General features: G+C 37.1%; 2 protein-coding genes across 6 annotated transcripts in view; one reads left to right on the top strand and one right to left on the bottom strand.

The window, feature by feature from the left end:
- The window catches only part of VEZT (vezatin, adherens junctions transmembrane protein), a 66,246-nt gene extending 52,782 nt beyond the window's left edge, over positions 1-13,464 (bottom strand). For all 5 annotated transcript variants that reach the window (XM_045872830.3, XM_064590776.1, XM_045872828.3 and 2 more), the window contains exon 1: positions 13,319-13,464. Coding sequence is in view for 3 of the 5 variants with exons in the window: in XM_045872828.3 (XP_045728784.1) it covers positions 13,319-13,354 (36 nt within the window). In the remaining 2 variants the exon portion in view is untranslated. The remainder of the gene's footprint in view (positions 1-13,318) is intronic.
- Positions 13,465-13,624: 160 nt separating this feature from the next.
- Positions 13,625-21,386, top strand: part of FGD6 (FYVE, RhoGEF and PH domain containing 6) — a 126,085-nt gene continuing 118,323 nt past the window's right edge. The window contains exons 1-2 of the mRNA XM_045872832.3: positions 13,625-13,992; positions 18,762-21,171. Coding sequence (XP_045728788.1) covers positions 13,977-13,992; positions 18,762-21,171 — 2,426 coding nt within the window. The 5' untranslated portion in view covers positions 13,625-13,976. The remainder of the gene's footprint in view (positions 13,993-18,761; positions 21,172-21,386) is intronic.

Consider the following 21,386-nt stretch of genomic DNA (forward strand, 5'->3'; position numbering starts at 1 on the left):
AAGGGTATCTAGAAGGAAGAACCAAGTCTTCTCTCATTTCTCTTTTTTTTTAAATTAAGCTCCATGCCTAACGTGGGGCTTGAACTCACGACCCTGAAATCAAGAGCTGCATGCTCTACCAACTGAGCCAGCCAGGTACGACTTATTGTTTCAAAATACTTGTTTTAGGGGCGCCTGGGTGGCTCAGTTGGTAGAGTAGCCTTCGGCTCAGTTCATGATACTGGAGTCCCAGGATCAAGTCCCACATTGGGCTCCCTGCTCAGCGGGGAGTCTGCTTCTCCCTCTGATCCTCCCCCTCTCATGCTCTCTGTCTCCCATTCTCTCTCTCAGATAAATAAATAAAATCTTAAAAAAAAAAAAATACTTGTTTTAGGGTGCCTGGGTGGCTCAGTCGGTTAAGCGTCTGTCTTCGGCTCGGGTCATGATCCCGGGGTCCTGGGATCGAGTCTCGCATCGGGCTCCTTGCTCTGTGGGGAGCCTGCTTCTCCCTCTCCTCCCCACTTGTGCTCTCTCTCACTATCTCTGCCTCTCTCTCTCAAATAAATAAATAAATTCTAAAAAAAAAAATTAAAATACTTGTTTTAATACTCAGGTATGGTAAGGCCAACAGATCAAGAGATGACTGCAATTGAAAAGACAGTTATATTCACAAATCTCAAAAGATGGGGGCCCGCCACACCCGGGGGGAGGACAGGACACGGTGGGCAGCACCAGGGTTGGTCAGGAGGGGAGAGAGGGAAAATTATGGACCAGAGCCTTTATTGTGGTTTCTTTGGGAAGGAAGGGGCAAGGCAAGGTAAGCAGGCTTAAGACTGGCTAGTTTAAATAATTTCAGCAGGCTCTGAAGCATAGGGGCTGTCCGTAGTGGGGTCTGGGATGACTAGGGCAGGTATATAGTGGCCAGGTGAGATGTATAATCTAGATGAATAGTTTGCTATCTCTTTGGAATTGGTTAATTCTGGTAGAGGCAGTCTCAGAGAGGCCCTGAGATGATAAATGCATCAGAATACAGAAAATAAAAGACATGGTTAACATACTCATATACCAGATTTTATATTCTGTAAGGTCCAAAATGCTGATCCTGCATGGTACAATTTTTAATTCAGTCATATTTTTTCCTATCTTCAGGTTGTCCTCATCTCAAATTATTCCTCTTTCACTGGTGGCTTTAAGTTTCATAGTACTATGGTCACTTGAACCTGAAAACACAAATCTGGGTTTTTTTTCCCCCTCTGTGAATATATTTTGGAGATTGGCAACTCCAAATCTTCATAGCATTGCTCTTATGATCTCTAGGCTGCATGATTTTTCTGTTTACTCATCCTTAAGAGAGTTCTATATTTATTAGCCTAGAGTTAACAAAGTAACAATTGGGAATAATTCAGGCAGAAACCAAAGGGAAATTTTCAGCTATAAATGCAAAGAAGAAAAATAATCAAAATAATCAACAGGAAATAGATTACCAATTTAGAAATCCAGTCGCCTAGGGTGACAGAGCCAATATGATCAAGATCACACAAACATAATTAAGCAAGTATTCCAGTGCTGCAGTTTCCCACAGGCTTTGGGGGCCATAAGTAGTGGGAGTCTGGAAATGGTCCTTGACCTGCTCTGTCAGCCCATTTCTTAGATTACAGCAGTGTTTACCTCTGGTTTGGAGATGTCAGTGGAGGCTGCCAATTCTTTTTGATACTACCGAGATGCACTTTTTTCTCACAAGAGAATATCAGTGTCAGTTCACATCTGTTTGGTTGATTTGCTCTCCACTAATTCCGCCCCCCAAAAAATAGCAGCCCCATTTACTGGTACCTATGTTGTGCCAGGCACATTTCTAAGCATTTTTATGTACTAACTCATTACATCTTTATAATAACTTTATGAGGCAGAGCTCATTTAAGATAAGAGGAAACTAAAGCATATAGACACCAAGTAACTTGACCAAGGTCATAGAAAGAGTAAATGATAGAGCCAGGATTCGAACATACAAGGGATCAACAGAGCCAAAGCTGTTATTTATTTCACTACAAACAATTTAGAGTAAATAAATTCATTAACTCAGTTTAATATAGTACTTTGCATAGTTTTTTTTTTTAATCAGAAACTGGACTTAATTTTAAAATTATCTAACAGATTAAGTTAGAAAATTCAATACAGCATAACTCTCCTGATAATATCTACATTTATTTCCAATCTTTTCTCTTCAGATGAGCTATAATTCATATGTATTTACCTCAGATTGCACAACCTTAAAACTGGCTGCAAAAAATCTTGGGACTATAAAAACAATAGTACTTGATTCTTACAAATTACTTTCAAGTCCAGCTCACTAGGTTTTTGAAACAACTCTTATGACACTAGAGAGAATATATGGCCAACATATGATAACACCGATTTCTTTAATTTACAATAAGACCGTATAATCCAATAAGAAAATATTAAAAACTGAAAATATGGGCAAAGGATAGAAAGAGGCAGTTCAAAGAAAAAAAAGTACAAATAGGTGAATACAAACAAAAACATGTTAGACTTTACCCTTGACTGAAGAAGTGCAAATTCAAACAAATACATAATTTTAATCTGGTAGTTGGCAACAGTTAAATTTATCATGTTTAGTGTTGGCAAGGGTATGAGGAAAAAGATACTTCATACTCTATTTAGTAAGAGTATATCTATAAAAATATAAATATATCCATTGGCCTAGCAATTCTACTAGCTATCTATTTTATGATATAATTATAAAAGAATGTTTAAATATACATATAATACTGACTACTATAGCCATTGAAGAACCCCATTTACATTATAAAAAAGTCAAATTATACTTTTCTATGTGTATTATGCATATATATTTGCATATACATATATGTGAATATAACACACTGAAAATGATCTGGAAGAAAACTGGTTACAGTGGTTACTTCTGGGAAGAAGAGAGGAACAGGGGAAGAAAGGAGGGTTAAAGGAGGGCTGATGCTTTCCCTGTATTATTTGACTTTTTTATAATGAGAATATATTCACGTGTTATTTGTACGGGAAAAGGTGCCCAGCATAAGGTCTGATATAAAAAGTGTTGAACTGTTAGTTTAGCAAATGAATAGAATGATCCTTTGTACTTTTCTATATCAAAATTAATGATCTAGTCAACATTACACAGTTCCATTATTTAAAATGTCACTACTATATGAAAGCCATACTATTAGGTCTGATAAAATGCTAACTATTGTCAGATGTCAGATCCCATTTGATCTCTGCAAGTCTATATTAAACACAAGAAGCAATAGGAAAAGGCAGTTAGCTACTAACAGAGGCGGTAGGAGACAGGAGGCATTGGCAGAGAAATTGTATAGTGGAGAAGTGACTTTGTTAATGAAGCCCTCAACTTACAATAAACCTGTGCTTACCTAGAAGCCTTTGTTTCCATCCCCTTGTTAACAGAATTCATCAAATTACTTATGGGTAACATTTCTTCAAAAATTTGTATCCATCTTTAATTTCTTCAGAAAAGAAAGTACTATAATGTAAGTTACATATTTTTAAAAGTTTCTGCCATGCCAAAGGAACCTCTAAAAGATCTTTTATTCAAAACAAAATCTTTAAGGAAAAAGATATCTATAACTAAGGGCATTTGATGGAGAATATTTGCCTGGAAATGACTATTAATTATTAGTGATTAAAAATATTTTAGGTCTTTTATCTTTGAATATAGTTTAAAGCTATAGGTCTAAATGTAATTATCAAGGATAGAACAGCAATTTTCTGGGGAAAATATGATGAAAAAGGAGCAATTCCTGTTGTCAATTGCTATGATTTCCTTATTTCTTCCAGGCTAACTGCAGAACACCACAAAATAAGCTGATGAGGAAGGCTGTCATTACCAAATTACACGAGGTAGCTATTTTCTCTATTTTTAATGAAGACCCTTTTAGTTATAAAGAGCTAAAACTGTCATAATTAACAAACTCTACAAAAAAATTTCCCCATTACTATTAATTATATTGCCAATATAATGAATTTCTACAGGCTTTTCACATCTTTAAATCAGTACACAATCAGAAAATATAATTTGAAAATAACTACTCATTGCCTCCCCCACCCCCAACCCTTAAATGTTGGATAGATAATATCATAAAAAAGTACCTTGCAAGATTAATTAGAAAATAACAGGAAATACCTTTTGGAGCTCACAATTTTAACATAACTTCTAAGTTACTATACCCAAAGCCTTGAATTCAAGCATTAATTTAATTGTTCTTCAATATGAACAAAGCAAAATCTAATCATAGAAATCAAAAAGATTAAGTAAACTAAAAGCATCCATAAAAATTGGTCCTACTAATTAAATAAACTACTCACGGACAGCATAGTTATAATTTCTCCAATTGACCTAGATGAAAAATTTATAGCCTTTTGTCCATATTCTTTTGATCCATACACTTTCCTTCTTTGATGGTTCCCACTTGTTTCTCCAGAAGAGCTACACTACAAAATGGCCACTGAACTGGAGGGTGTGTCTTCATCATTACTAAGCATTTTCCTATCAGAAGCAGCTCTTTGAAAAAAACCTCAACATAATTTCTTCATTGCCACTCAGTATTACTCGGTGACCGCAGAAGTAATAGAAGGAATAGGTTTTTTAAAATACCTTTAAAGGATATTAAAACTTGTCTTTAACGTATTTTTACCTTATCAGCAGGTAAGACATATATTCAAATTTTCCCGGCTACAGGCTTCTAAAATTTTCCAATCAAAATGCATCCTATCCAATTAATCTTACATGAAATGTTATACACAACAAAAAGTTTTAAAAAGAGTAACTACATTTTTTTTCTATACAAAAGCACAAATGTATTTAAGAACAATAGTATCTAGTCCAAAACAAAACATATTCATCAAAAGAAAGCTGGGGATGCAAAGGGAGAAAACTGACTTGCACAGCTTACACACTCGATTAAATACAAAGAGCCAAAGTGACTTGGTCTTAACTAGGGGAAAGGAAGACAGCAATGGTTGATTGAGTGCGCTCTAGTTCTGACACTACCCTTAATATCATTCAACATCTGGTTAATCAACTGGCATATAATGGGTACTTACTGAATGCAGGGCAGAAGCAAAGGGAGGAAGTAAAACTCATTTTTAACTACTTTAGGAAAAAAATAGAGAACCAGGTCAAACACATTGGCAACATGTTGTTGTGAGAAGAGCATGCAATAAACATTAAAATGAAGTCCGGATATTACTAGATCACATCCAACCTTATTTTCTTTTCTCCTCGTCCCAAATGATAACAACAAAAAGAGTGGAGAAAAAATCTGTGGTTCTTTTAAGAGCTAAAGGAGAGATTTTACTCTTAAAATGATGCACTTTGTCCTTTCATCAGAAAGGGAGAATCGGTAAGGAAAAGTAAAACTAAAAGGACAGGGCACTTTAATAATAAAGGTTAAAGAGACACGAGATTGACGGTATGGATTAATCAGCAGAATCCCAACTTTGGGAATTTAGGCAACACTGGTACAGAACTAGGAAAACTAAAATTGAGTAAGGGTTTCTGATCTAAAAAAGGACTGAAAATGGGCAGAATTTCTTCCTGTATTTCCTAATTAATGGAAGACTCTAAAGGTTTACTCTCATTTATTCAATCTATGAGATTTGAGAAAAATTTAATACTAAAGCATGATCTGGTGTAACTCCTTTATAATAAATGGGAAGCAAATTTTAGAGAAATTAAATGATTCATTCAAGATATCCCTGTTAATTAATGTCAGTCTCCTGACTACTAGTCTAGTCCTCTTTCCCCAATGCTTTTAAAAAATGAAAGCCTTTGGGGGCACCTGGCTGGCTCAGTTGGAAGAACATACAACTCTTGAGCTCGGGTTGTGAGTTCAAGCCCCACTTTGGGTGTAGAGATTAATTAAAAAACTTAAAAAAAAAAATGAAAGCCTTTAATATCACTATACCAAGACAAACATACCAAGACAATCATAAAAATAAGCACTGTATATCATAACTTGAGACAAAGAAACTTGCATAAATGCAATAAACTTTAAATAAATGTAATAAAAATAAGTAAAAAAAGAGAGACCTACTCACTACCTTTTGGAATGCTTATATTTAAAAAAAAAAAATGTTAAAGTCTTTTTTTTTTTGCCCCAAATCTGTTCTGTTTCATTGGTTTTATTTTCTTTTTTTAAGTGTTAAAATCCTTATTAGAGCTCTGAGGATATGTGAAGAAGCCAAAATGAAGAAACAACATGACCCATAGAGAAAAAACCAAAGACTTGTTCCCTAAGAATAATTTTTATAATTCATGTTAAACAAACTTACTGTACATCTGGTAATAAACTAGTTTTGGCCTTAATGGTTAATCTTTAATGTCAATAGGGTTCTAATTTAATAACTCCATTAATAAGTATTATTTCTACTACAGATAGTGATAAAAGCATGAATTTTGCTATGATTCCAATCTCAGCTACTATTCAGAAGTAGAGTATTTTCTATAATACAATTGTGGAGCTTTATATACTACAGAAAACTGAAGATACATTTTAAGTGAAAATAAAATGATAAAACAATACCTTAAATTTTATAATTATTCCAGACAACTCCATTATCAAAATAGCAAATACTGTCAATGTATACATGCACAGAAAAGAACAATTTACTTCCATTTAGTCAAATCAATAATGCAAGGAGAAAAGAATCCACAAATGACTTACATATTCTTTAGAGATGTATAACAACCTTTAAAAACATAATGGATACTGGAATTAAAATTTTAAAAATAAAAAATAAAACAATAAAAATAATATAAAGATAGGAGAATCTCTCAAGTAAGAGAGGATTTTTTTTTTTTTTTTTTTTTTTTTTTTTAGAGAGAGAAAGAGAGAGAGCAAGCACAAGGGAAGGGCAGAGAGGAAAACCCCAAGCAGGCTCCAAGCTCAGCACAGAACCCAACGCAGGGCTCAATCCCACAACTCTGAGATCATACCCTGAGCTGAAATCAAGAGTTGGACACTCAACCAACTGAGCCACCCAGGCGTCCCAAGTAAGACAGGATTTTTTAAAATTTACTTTTAAATGTGCAAGATTATGTGACAGCCATCTCACATTTATCTGACTGATGTAGTGTGGGGATGGGGGGGGGGAGCTAAACCTGAACATCCTGACAAAGAGTTAACATTTAATACTTTACTGAGAAGTATGAAGGAGGGAAAGAGATCCATATAAGAGGGGCAAAAATTAGCTTTCCCAGTCATTAACAAAGGAAAAGAGAATGAATTTCAACAAACACCAAAAAGAGTTCAACTACAAAAGTAAGGTTACTACAGACAGGAATGTGAAAGAATAAAGGGTCCCTTGAAGCAAACTCTGTCCCTATAGGGAAGTTACAAAAAAATGGTTTAGATGCACTACAAATAATGCAAAGAGGTAGAAATATTTGTCCTTCAGATAAAAAGTTATTTTCAGGTACTCTTCCCTCTGGGAGTGGAAGGATTAAAATGGGATGAATGACTCAAAGTTTCTGCAATTAATTTATAATGAAAAAATATGAAAGCTATAAAAGAGCAACATCAGAACTTTTTAATACCTGCCTAAGGTCAACAGAGGCTCCCTACTCTCAAAACATCTTAGAGATAACATTATAGAGTAAAATGATGATATTGGTATTTCAATATTTATTTTGCTTAGTACCCATGTTAGTACCCATGCTGTTCATCATTTTCTAAACTTTGTTCAGCCTGAGAGGTCCAAGTCTGAGGTTATGCTGTCCTTTCCACTGGAGCCTCTTCGGGTAGTTAGGCTCCAAGATAATGTAATTAACTTTGAACATATATGGAATATAGTGCTGATAAAATGAAGGTGGTCAGATTCTCAGGCAAGGACTGGGCCCGGACCTGGGAATCTCACTCTTCCTTTCCTTTCTTAATTCATCTACTACACCATCTTTCAGTGCACCCGTCATCCACCCAGACTAGCACAACTCAAATGTGATCTCTGGACCAAAATTATAAGAAAAGATAGTAGGTTTTTAATACTCCAGGAAATTGATATTAAATTGATATTAAATCAAGACACTTAAAAAAGAGTTTTAAGCAGGGAAAGAAGGTATTTGGAGTATTTTCCAAAACTTTGCTTGACTTAAAATTTAAATGTTAATGTAGCATATGACATTCTGAGTAAGTCTTAAGATATAAATGAGTCTGATTTCTGACTCTGGTAGTCATTAACAGTATTAAAACAAATACACCAAAAATATCCAGTCAAATTTTCTTAGGGGAGGAGAAGTTAGGTCCTATGATGGTTATGATAGACCAATTTGTTCAACCTCCATTCTATCTTCCTTCTTTATAGTGTGCCTCTTATTTTAAAGAGACAGGAAAGCTAAATGTAAGATTTCCCAAATTATTTTGCAGCTAGAGTGCTAGATATAAATTGGGCTTTTTCTTTCTCCCTTCCTTCTTTCCTTTTCTTCCTTCCTTCCTTCCTATATGTGTTACCAGCTTTCTGGTAATGCAGAGGCAGTTACAGCAGAGATAGTGGATAGATTCTGAGTTATAGTGACACTGTACCAGCTTTGTGGGTTATTGCGAGGCAGTTGTGGTGATGGTTTCCTCATTCTTATGTTGTTGCTTATGATTGTGATCATGTGTTCTCAACTTCATGAGCATAACAACCTTGATAGATACTGGGTTCTTCATCTTCCACTACCACCCCAGGTTGATGTCCCGACATCCCCTGGCCTGTCTTCAGCAAGAATCCTATTAGGTCAGTTTAACCAAAACCCCTCATACCCCAGTGTCTCCTCTTAGTAATGAAATTCTCACTTGCTCACACTGTATTTGCAACTGAGCCTGGTTCTGCACTGAGGTCTCTTTTCTCCTATTGTGATAGTTGGGATTAAAATCTGTTTTTCCTGCTTTAAATACTGTCTAGCTCTGGTTTTTAACAGTATCTCCCATGTATACCTGAAGTATACATGTTAATAAACTTATGTTTTTTTCTTGTTAATGTATCTTTTAGTACCAGGGGTCTCAGTCAAGAACTCAGAAGGGTAGAGGGAAAATTACTTTTGTCCCCTGTATTCCCTGTTTGTAAAATCAGTTCTAGAGCACTAAGATGAGAACTGCCTCATTTAGAAGGTGAGCAGTAAAAGCGTTCATGGATTGAAAGATTCAGTATTGTAAAGACGGTCTCTCCAAATCAACCTATAGATTCAAAGCAATCCTAGTCAGAATCTCAGGGGTTTTTTCTTAACTGAAATTGACAGGCTGAGTCTAAAAATTCATGTGGAAATGCGAAGGACCAAAAATAGCCAAAGCAACCCTGAAGGAAAATAAAGCTGAAGGGTTTATCCTACCAGACACTAAGACCTATTATAAAGTTACAGTTATTAAAATAATGTGTTATGGCACAAGAATGGTCAAACTGACCAATGGAAAAGAAAGCATCCAGAAAAAAAGCCACACATACCAGGTATCCTGATTTATTACAAAAGCAACATTGTAAGTAGTTCACTGGGAGAAAGAATAGTCTGCTGAATAAACGCAAGGTTAACTGGACATCCATTTGGGAAAAAAATATGTTGATCTTTACTTCATACCATATAAAAATCAGTTCCAGATGTATGACAGAGCTAAATGAAAAAGGTAAATTAAAGCTTTTAGAGAAAATACCTGTCTAACCCTAAAGTAGGCAAATATTTCTTTAAAAACACTAACCACAAAAGAAAAAGGTTCTATTGGATTATAATAAAATTAAGAGCTTTTGTTCATTTAGACACTATTAAGAGAGTGCCACACATATTCTGAGATATTTGAGGTACATATATCCAACAAAAGACTTGTATCTGAGATATCTGAGGTACATATATCCAACAAAATACTTCAAATCAGTAAAAGAGATCACCCAATTGAAAAATATGCAAAAAACATGAATTGGTTTTACAAAAGTGGATTTACAATGGGTGGGCTCATAAACCTATAAAAGACTCTCAGTTATCAGGAAAATGCAAATTAAAGGCAAGAGGACAGACCAGAATAGTTAACAAGAAAGACTAATATTACCAAGTGTTGGTGAGGATGTAGAGCAACCAGACCTCTTATACTCTGCTGCTAGAGGAGTATAAACTGGTACAACAATATTTGACAGTATCTACAAAAGGTGAACATGTGCATTTCCTATGACTCAGTAATTCCACTTCTAAGTATATACCCAACAGAAACATGTTGAACAAAACATATATACTAAGCAGCACTATTCATAATAGCCCCAAATTGGAAACTACCCAAACCATGAACAGTAGAATAGATCAAGAAGTTGTCATACATTCACATGCAATACTATGGAGAAATAAAAAATGCTCACATGACAATATGAATGAATCTAACAAAACCAGAGAGCAAAAAAAGTCGGCCAAAAAAGAGCATATACAAATGGAATTGCACAGTGTAGACAAAACTAAGTTAGCTATTACAAGTCTGAATAATGGTTTTCTCTGAGGTGGGCAGAGCTGACAAAGGAAGTAAAAGGTAGCTTCTGGTGTGCTGGTGATGTTGTTTCTTGATCTGGCTGTTGGTTACATGGGTGTATTCAACATGATAAAATTTGTCAATCTGCACATTTATGATTTGTACACTTTTCTTATGAATATTATGCCTCAATAAAGATTACATGACAAAAAGGAAATAAACAGCAAACTGAAAACAATTTTCTACAAATATAATAAGGCTAAGTAACACATGAAGAACTCATGCAAATCAATTTTTTTTTGCAAATCAATTTTTTTAAAAAATAATTTATTTATTTGAGAGAGAGAGAGAGAGAGAGCAAGGGGAGGAAACAAGAACCTGAAGCAGACTCTGCACTGAGCATTGAGACCGACATGGGGCTTGACCCATGACTGCAAGATCATGAACCCAGCTGAAACCAAGAGTCAAGACGCTTAACCCACCAAACCACCCAGGTGCCCCTGCAAATCAATTTTTAAGAAGCTAGCATCCAGGGGTGCATGGTTGGCTCAGTCGGTTTAGCGTTGGGACTCTTGATTTGGGCTCAGGTCATGATCTCAGGGTGGTAGATTGAACTCTGTTTCAGGCTTCAGGCTCTGCACTGGGCATGGAGACTGCCTAAGATTCTCTGTCTCTCCCACTGCTATCTCTCCCTCTGCACTCCCCCCCCAAATAAAAAATACAAATAAAAATACAGAAGCTAGCATCTAAAAGGAAAATGAACAAAAAATACAAAAAGAAGCATGCAAAGAAAGAAATAAAAATGGTTCAAATAAATGCACAAAATATGAATTAGAACAATGGAGTGCTATTTTTCCCTATCAAATTAGAAAAGATTAAAAAAAACTAAAAAGGCCATTGCTGAGGATTTGGTGAAATTGATATTCTTATTCCTAATGGAAATGTAAATTAGTATGACCTTTCTGTATAAGTCTTAAATTGTCATATCCTTTTGACCCACTAGTTTCACTTCTAGAAATTATTCTAAGGAAAAATCAGAGTTGCAGTTAAAGATGGAATCATATCAGTGTTATTACAATGGTATTTTGAAACAATATAATTATCCAAAATGGAAAAATGGTTATATTACAATACACACATATGCTGGAATATTATGTTATCAATAATGTTTTCAAAGAGTAATGAATAATTAAAGACTCATGATAAATTTATATGAAAAATACATACAAAATTCTATTTGGTATGATACCTTTTGCTTTAAAAAATATCACACGCTAAACATAACACTTGCTTAAAAAAAAGTCTGTAAGAACACATAATACTATAATGTTAATAGCAGCCATCATTGGGTGGCAGGATAAAGGATGATTTTAATTTTATGGCTTATTTTCTACAAGGAAATGATTTTTGAGCATGCATTACTATTATATTCAGAAATCTAAGAAAATAATAGGGTTAAAAAAAAGAAAAAAAAAAAATCTGCCCAGGTTTCTTTACCCTACACATCTGAGCAACCTAGATTTTTGTCTCCTTCAGCTCCCACATTCAATCTGTAACTGTTTCCTTGATTTTACCTTTAATTCTAAGAATTACCTGTCCAAGCCATCAGTCCATTATTTCTTCTCTTATTTCCAAAATTCAGACACTTGTCTTCCCAAATGAGCTCCTGGAATCCAGACTCTTCATTTTGGTAAAATGGCTCTATCTTGCACTACTTCTACATTCTAGCCACATCAAACCACTTTATATAGCGACCCTCCACACTCATGCCCCTGAAAAAATCCACACCAGGTACTTTCACACCTCCTAACCTTGGCATGCTCAGTTCTCTTTCCCAGGAATGCATTTTCTCCTTTCGTTCTAATCCGATTCATAGTTCAAGATTTACCTCCGATATCATTTACTGGGTGTAGCTTCTCTGAGGCCACAAGAACAGACCGGCGTTTCCACATCAATCCTCCAATAACAGTTAATACATATTTCAACACTTACCATTCTGCACTGTTTAATGGCTAGCTTTCCCAGTGTATGGAATGAGCCATTTCTTTTTTTAAAATTTCTTAAAATCCGGTTGGATGAGTGAACATAAAGCATACATATATGCAATATATCTACGCTGCGTATGAGCTTTCACCTGTATCTGATAGATAAACGGCAACAAAACACTCGCCTGTTTTTGTTTTTGTTTTTTTTTCATTCAAGATGGCAGAGAACGTCTTAAAATAGTCCCACACAAAAGCACTCACACCCAGAGCCTCGAGTCAGAAGAACTGGCTACACCTAGCGCAACAGCAAAGGACAAAAGAACTGAACCTAGATGTTGAGATGCCTCGTTCCTAATCACTCTCAGGAGGTCCCGCACACAGATTTTAAAACGTGTTAGAAAACCGGCACCTGCTGCCTTCATTAAGAGGACCACGCCTCGACCGTGAACTGTGACCCGAGGCATTTCTGGATACTGACCCAAAAAATCGAGCACGAAAAAAGGGGAGACTAAGTTGTAGAGAGGAGTATCCAAAATGCACGACTGCGCCCCGCCCCACCCGGGCGCAGTACCCCCGCAGCATATCCATCTCCCGGGAAGGAACCGGCAGGGTTCTGGTCCACCCGCCTAGCAACGGGGCCCCAGCTGGGAATTCTGGGCGGGCCTGAGGCGGAGATTGCCGCGGCAAGGGTGCCTGGGGCTGCACCTGTCAGGCTGCGGCCAACACTAGGCCCAGAAATTGCCGAGATTCGGTGACCGAGGCGGGAAGGAGCGTCACCCGATCCATTCTGCCGGGATCGGCCCTTCGCCTTCCCCCTTGTCCTTCTCAAACAAAGGCAATCCACACCCACCGCCATTTTCCCCTTACCTCAAAAACCACCTCTTCGTCAAACTCCGGTGTCATCCTTCTCCGCCATGCCACCCGCCTCAGCACGATGGGAAATGAAGGCGGGAGAACTGGCGGCACCTCGGCGTCTGCTACGGACCGTCACTTCTGTCCAGAAAACTACAATTCCCAGAATGCCTCGCAGCTCACGCCCCCTTTTCAGGACCACTGATTGGAACAGAGCAAGAGCGTGTGGGCGGAAGGGGCAGGAGCGGGAGGAAGCTCGAGCCCACTGATTGGAGGAGGCTGGCGCTTTTGTCCGCCTTTTACGGCCGCGACTAGCAGGGGGCGCCTGAAGCCCTGATTTTTTATTTTTTTGGAGCTGGAGAGGAGCACGCGCCGGCCCAGCCGCGGTGAGCTCTGCTCGTGCCCGCGCCTGGCCGTCCTCCGGGAGCTCGGCTGGGTGGCGCTCGTGCCCGCCCGCCCGCCGCCTGCGGCTCGCGCTCGGGTGCGCCGCCGGGTCCCTGGAGCCGGCCGCGTCCTTTGTGCGGCGCTCGCTTTGCGCCGCTGGGCAGCGGGACGGCATGCGGGCGCTGCAGAGGCTTTTCTCTTCTGCTCAAACTCTTGAAACAATGGACTGTAAGAGGAGCATGGATTGAGGGGGGCGAGCGGGGAAGCGAAGCGAGCTGCACAGGGAATCATGACTTCTGCCGCCGGTAAGTGACGGCTCTCGCGCTGCCGCTGGGAAGTTTGTAGGGAGCGCTGCTAGTCTTGGGCTCTGGAGCAACTTTCTCCTCACGGATGGGTTAACGCCTACCTTTCCCAAGGGCTGTGCAAGTGCGGAGCAGACAGCGTGTGCTGCCGGATTTTCTCGTCCCTTCCTGCCGAGAGGGGCTGGTTGGAAATCGTGTATCTCTTGGGACCTCCCTTTATACGGAGACCCGTGTTGGGAGCTCTTTGCGCCAGGTGAATCACGAAATATGAAGAGGGAAACATTTGCTCGTCCCTCCTAAAGTTTGGGGGACTTTGCCTTTGCGTGTGAAAGTAGTTTAGATTCCCATGTTAAGAAATCTGTTACTCTAGGAAAGGGCAGTGTTCCCGGACTGTTGAACTCAGCCACTACGCTGAGTCGCTTTGAACCTAGTTATCTGCTGGAAACCCTGACCCTTATTAGATGGAGAACTTTAGACTTTGTGGCTCCCGTCCTGGTGGTTTTTCCTCTGTTACCTGAGAAGCAGAGGAGTAGAATTGTCGATGGCAATTTTTTGCTCATCTTCACCCAGTTTTTATGGATTTTTTTCTGTTTCTACCTGGTTAGTGTAAACGAAGCCTTATTTTCTGTCTGACTTCCATAGTCCTTTCTCTTCATCCAAATGACAAAGCCTGTAATTTACCTTTGTGTGGATTTTGAGCAATTCTCGACGTTGTATGTCTAAACAGTCTTAAGGAACAGTTCTTATTTTCCAAAAATAATTAGTAAAGTAATTGCTAATTACGATTAAAATCACTTTGCAAGACCTTAGGTCAATTTTTAAACCAGAACTTAATAATATATTAAGTATTGCGGGGTTTTTTCTGTATGTTTTTGCCCATGTTGAAAGAAAAACACTTTCATTAGAAATTTTGTAGTAAAATAATGTAAGGCTTCCCCTCAAAGTTACTTCTAGGTTCAGCACTTAAGTACAATTAAATTTTCTTTGCTTTTCTTGGCATTTGTTCTAAATTCCTGCAAGGTGAAGCTGTCAAACAGCACTCTAATAAATGTTCTGATTTGTATTCTTTCTAAAATAGATATATTGGAGTGTTGCATTGCTAGATGTAATCAGATTACAACTAACAAGGCAAGAAGTTAGCCAACAGGAATAAGAAAGCAAGGAGTGAAATATTCCTGAAGATGTTGTGGATCGTTCCTTTTTAATGTTATATGTATGTATAGGAGATATGTTATCATATACTGTGGAAGTTATTTATAAACTCTCTTTTCCTTACTAAGGAGAGACTTTCTACTTACTTGAGGTGAACTATTTTCATCTTAAATTTCGGTGCCTCACCTTTCAATTTTTCTTTATTACTGACCCAATACAGTTAATTTAAATTTAAAGTGGTTGGATATTTAAAAATCTTTCCAGCCATTTTAGCTCTCCCTTCCTTTGGAGTGTCAAACACATTTAAAATTCATTCCTTAAATGTATCACTTTCAATTCTAGTCCTAACAGTTAATAATGAACAGGTACAGAAGCACTTAAGTTGACATTTAGATGTGTAAATCTGACCGGGGGTTCAATCAGGAAGTTTATGATGCTTTGATTTGTATTACCCTAGAATAATGCAAGCTATTTTTATATTTTATCAACTTTACAATTAAAGAAATCCACAGACATTTTTGTGGTGTTTAAAAGAGGAACACTTCCTGTGTTTAGCTGAGTTAGTTGGTTTTTAGCCTGGCTTGCTGAGAATCATTAACTACCTTTTTGTTCACCCATCTGTTAAGATTTTTTATAATTCTTTCTCATGTCTAAATGGAGAATATGGAAGAAAACTGGGGTTTTATTTCCATTCCATTCTTACAAAATTATGTGCTCATCATTCTTACAATCTCTCTGATACTTTTTTGGTATAATAATCAAATTCTTTAAAACCTTAGGAATATTATTTACAATTGGGGGAGGGGGTGTTTGTTTATATTGACTCTAATCTGTGGTATTTGGGATGGTTGGCTTAATTTTAAAATAAGATAAATGTTAAAAAAATTTAAAAATAAGATAAATGTTGTAAACATCCTGAGTTATATGTATCCTGAAGGAGAGCTTGCTTTGTTTTTCTGCATCTGTGAATGAGTAGGCGCATAATAGAGATTTTAGAATTATTCTAGTTTCAGTATATGAAAAAGGAGAGATCTTTATCGGTGTATATTTTGTATCCTTTAAAACACATACAGCCTCATTAATGCCTGTGCTTTGCCTTTTGGCTGGTCCAGTAGCTAAGAAAGTGTGCACGTGAACCACAGCCATCTGTGTGTAACACATGACAAGTATGTTTGTAATAGTAAAATGGTACCAGTGCTTTACTTTCTTACCTTATTTTTCCCTGGAGCCAAACAGCTGTGTAAATAAAAGATTTGCTGCTTTGCTCTACAGCTTTTGGGTCTAAATGTTGATACAGTATTAAAATCCAAAGGTGCTGGGTGCATTTCTAAACATCATGCACTTACTTCAAGAGTGACATAGGAGCAGGCTGTAATATAATGGCTTGTTATTTTTTGAGTTCTGTTTCTTTCAAAATAGAGCCACTAAATATTACTACTACTACTAATAATAATAAAGGATTTTGGATATTGTGCTACCAGTGAGTTGAACACTTGCTCTTACTAATAATTAAAAATTTATTCAATAATCCTATTGAAGTTGATTCCTGCTAACTTTTCAAAATATTATTCTACATTTAAATGGGTACTGTTTTTTGTTTTTTTTTAAAGAAAAGAGTAAAACTAGTACCAAAGGTTAAAAAACAATTTGACTAAAAAGCAAAAATTGATTGGTTAAATGGCTTTTGACAAGGCAATAAGATTGAGAAAGTAAAAGATTAATTTGATGAGACTGGGTTTTTGTTTTGGGGGTTTTTTAGTTGTGGAAAATACACATAACATAAATTTACCATCTTTACTGTTTTTAAGTGTATAGTTCAAGTTGCTGTGCAACCAGTCTCCAGAACTCTTTCCATCTTGCAAAAGTGACTTTTTTTTTTAATTCCTTCAAAAATCCCAGACGTAGGATGTTTTAAGAATGGTTACAGAAATCAACATGACAGTTTGTCATGTTTCGTTATCTGGGGTAGGGTGGGAGGTTTGGAAGAGGCCCTGGGCATTCATACTTTTATCTTAAGACTTAATAGGTCAGTAGTTTAATTTAATAGACTATTATAGCAAAGTTTATCATTAGGCTTTGAATGGTTTTACAATTTTTTCTACTTAAAAATAACATGCTTATTGAATAGCTAACAAATTGTATAGCTTTGGAAATTTGTATTAAATTATTTTGGAAATATTTTATTATCTTCTTTATCAGGACATTACACCCAGGAATTGAATGAGAAAGCATGTGTTATCATGTGACCTTGGTTTGGGAAAATGGTTGGTAAAAGGAAATAGAACTGCCTATTCTCTCTCTCTCTCTCTAACTCTCTCTCTCTCCCTCCCCCCTTCATATAATATCTTCCCAAGTGTTGTGACTAATTTCCTTTGTTGAAAAAAAAAAATCACTAAATGAAGTATCAAAGCCTCTGTGTATTCAAGTACTTAATGTCTAACATATATTTTGAAAAATTTGTGGTTTTTTTTTTTTTTTGGAAATTTTTATTAAGCATTAGATCCTGTTGGAGGAACAAACATGAAGTGTAAGAAGTATAAGATAAAGTATTTTTACTTCAGGTCTCCTTGGGGAAATGTGACTAGGTGATGTGATAGTATAGGTAGAAAAACTTAAAAAGAACAAAAAAAACAACAACAGATGTTTGGGCCCCTTGTATCTTCATCTTATAGGTCTTTTGTGTGAGGCTTTTACTAGGTGCCTTTAGGCTAGGACCAGGTCTGTACAAATCTAGCATAGTATACTAGGTGTTTATTAAAAAAAAATAGGTGTTTATTAAGTGCTTTTTATATAATGTTGAGGAAGGATTGCTACAATAGAAATTGTGTTCATCTTTTAAAGGCACTAGAATAGAGGTTATTAATAAAGGGAACACAGTATATTCACCTGTGAAACTTAAAAGAAATACACATGTCCAGGCTGTATGCCCAGAAACTGATTGATTAGACATGGCGTGGAACCTATACACATGACTTAAAATAAAGCTCTGTGAAGGATTGTAATAAAAATTCCCAATGACAGTATCCATACAGAGAAGTACCAACTTTATAATTAATCAAGTAATACAGAAGAACTAGTTTTGTTTTTAAGTTTAGAAAATTTCTGATTTCTGTATTCCTTTTTAATATTGTTTTGCTGTTCTAGTGAGGTAGATTCTTGAGAAAAGGCACTTATACAACTCTGGTATATCACTGGGGTGGAAGAATACTACTACTTATTGATATGTAAGCTTAAGGGTTTCATTTCTATATAACTGAGGCAAATTCACTCACTTAGCACTCGGCAGATGAACTGAAGTGCTTTCTTCTGCTATAGCAATGATTTCATTTAGTGTCTACTGAAGATAATCTGTTCCAAAGCTAGAAGGAAAACTGTATTGGACTTGCTAAGAAATGTACACTCTACCCAGAGCTTTGTATATTGGAATTGAATGGCAGTTTAAGGAATTTTCAAGAGTAATGTTGACTCTTTAATGTAACATAATCTACCTAGTAAAATGCAAGTTCACCATATTATCAAAAAAAGTAAAAATGTTATCAAATTTAATTATTTATCATCTTTTGCTTTGGGGTTTTTTGTTTTTTGTTTTTGTCATCAAATTATTATTTTTTCCTTTCTAGAGATTAAGAAGCCACCAGTGGCCCCCAAGCCAAAGTTTGTGGTAGCAAATAATAAGCCAGCTCCACCTCCTATTGCACCTAAACCTGATATTGTGATCTCTAGTGTTCCACAGTCAACAAAGAAAACCAAACCAGCAATAGCCCCAAAACCAAAAGTTCTGAAGGGCTCACCTGTTGGAGACATTGGGCAGTCACCATCAAGGAAAATCATTGTGAACCTGGAAGAGCACAAACAGGAATTACCTGAAAATGCTGACAACTCTAATTGTAAAAATGTAGGGCATCAGAGCAATGATTATATTTTACCAATGTGTTCATGCAGTTCTCAGTGTATCCATAAACTTGGGAATAGAGAGAATTTGTGTGTAAAGCAACTTATCTTAGAGCCCCTGGAAATGCATGAAAGTTTAGAAAATAGTAAAATTGATGAATTCTCTTCAGCTATAAAAACAAGGAGTAAATGTGATTCTAATGTTGAAAATGTCAAGAGCCAGAGTGGAGTAGTTTTAAAGGCAAACATCCTAGAAGAGAAGCTTAAAAATGTTTTAACACAACGAACATTACCTTTTATTTCCCTACAGAAGCACAGATCCACAAACAACTCAGAAATTAATGATGGCTATAATTCTAACAGACAATTCAGAATTGAGTTTGCAGATTTGTCACCTTCCCTGTCCAGCTTTGAAAAAGTTCCTGATCATCACCACTGCCACCTACAGCTTCCTAGTGATGAAACTTATAAGCATAGCAGTGAAAAAAGCAATACTTGCTTTCATTCATCTGAACAAGAAGCTCTGGAAAATGGTAAAAGGAGTACTTTTCTATCTTCAGATGGAGTTAATAAGAAATCAGAAGTCAAAGACCTTGGTCCCTTAGAAATTCAGTTAGTACCATATACTCCCAAATTTCCAACCCCCAAGCCCAGAAAGACACGGGCTGCTCGTCTGTTACGTCAAAAGTATATAGATGTTCCTAGTGAAAGTACTGAAGAACCAGAGAATTTAGATAGTAACTCTTCTTGTCTTTTAGAAGCTGGTTTGAAAAACAATAAAATCAGTGTTCTTCATCAGAATGTTTTGTGTAACCAGGAACAGGTGGACAAAGTGAAGCCAGGAAATAAAAGTGAATTGAATGTGGACTCCAATGGTGACAGACAAAATTTAGTCAATCCACAGAAAGCTATGTGTCATGAAACATCTTCCTTTGAAAAAATGGAAACAGATTCTAATTTAAATTCTGACAGCAAGACAGTGGATGGTTCTAGTATGTCACTTGCTGTGGACAAAGGGACCAGTTTTATAAGATGTAGTACTTTATCTATGAGCCTGCCTAAGCAGCTCAAATTAACCTGCAATGAACATTTGCCTACCACCTGTAACCTGGGAGTGTCTGCCCCTCAAATGCAAAAGCAATCTACAATAAAAGGTGAAATTTCCTCAAGGATTGTCCCGAAAAAACCTCAAAGACACAGCTTGCCTGCTGCAGGAGTGCTTAAAAAGGCTGCCTCAGAGGAGCTTGTGGAAAAAAGTTCTTATCCCTCAAATGAGGAAAATAATTCAGAGAAAGGTCTAGAAAGAAATCACCCTCGGCATTTGTGCGCCCAAAACCTCAGTATGTCGTCTTCCTTTGATATGCCTAAACGGGCTTCAGAAAAGCCAGTGTGGAAATTACCTCATCCTATTTTACCCTTTTCAGGGAACCCGGAATCCTTAAAGTCTGTCACTATATCATCAAATAGTGAGCTTTCAACTGCCATAACTAAGCCTAGAGCAAAATCGTTATCTGCCATGGATGCGGAAAGGTGCACTAAGCCTTGCAAAGACACTCAAAAGAAAAACTCTTTAAAGAAGTTGCTCAACATGAAACTGTCCATCTGTTTCATGAAGAGTGACTTCCAGAAATTTTGGTCCAAGAATAGCCAGCTTGGAGACACAACCGCAGGTAGCCTGTCAGGTGGGGAGAGGAAAGGAATTGAAAGTGATGAAAGTGAAAGGCATGGCATGTTGGTAGAAGAGAAGAGAAGTAAACCCATCAAGGCATATTCTGCAGATAACTACAGCCTAGAATCCCAAAAGAAGAGGAAGAAGTCTCGGGGTCAGACCAGTGCAGCTAATGGACCAAGAGCTGAGTCTTTGGATGATCAAATGTTCTCCAGGGAGTCCTCATCTCAGGCGCCTTGCAAATCTATTACGAGTGGCTGTGCACCAGAGTATGAAAATGTACGCCATTATGAGGAAATACCAGAGTATGAGAACTTGCCATTTATAATGGCCATGGGGAAAACTCCCGAGTTAGAATGGCAGAATACCAGAAGCATGGAGGACACCGATGCAAATGTGTATGAGGTAGAAGAGCCATATGAAGCTCCAGGTGGCCAGGTGCAACTTGGACCCAGACATCAGCATTCCAGGTAACACTTAGGTGCCAGACGGACACTGTGCTTTTGCACAGATCACTGAAATTAACCTTCAAGAAGCCTGTGAGATGGGGGAAAATCACTTGGTGAGAGCGTGGTTTAGTTAAGCATATATTAAATTATTCCAGACTGCAGTGTTCTTTTACCATATAGTCAGTATGGGTATTTTCAGTGCAGCCTTGAAGTAGTTAACTTATTTTAGTAGCTGA

Source organism: Mirounga angustirostris, unplaced genomic scaffold (genome assembly GCF_029215605.1).
Source record: "Mirounga angustirostris isolate CCGP_5_RB_7025 unplaced genomic scaffold, mMirAng1.0.hap1 SCAF_5, whole genome shotgun sequence".
NCBI classification, from domain to species: Eukaryota; Metazoa; Chordata; class Mammalia; order Carnivora; family Phocidae; genus Mirounga; species Mirounga angustirostris.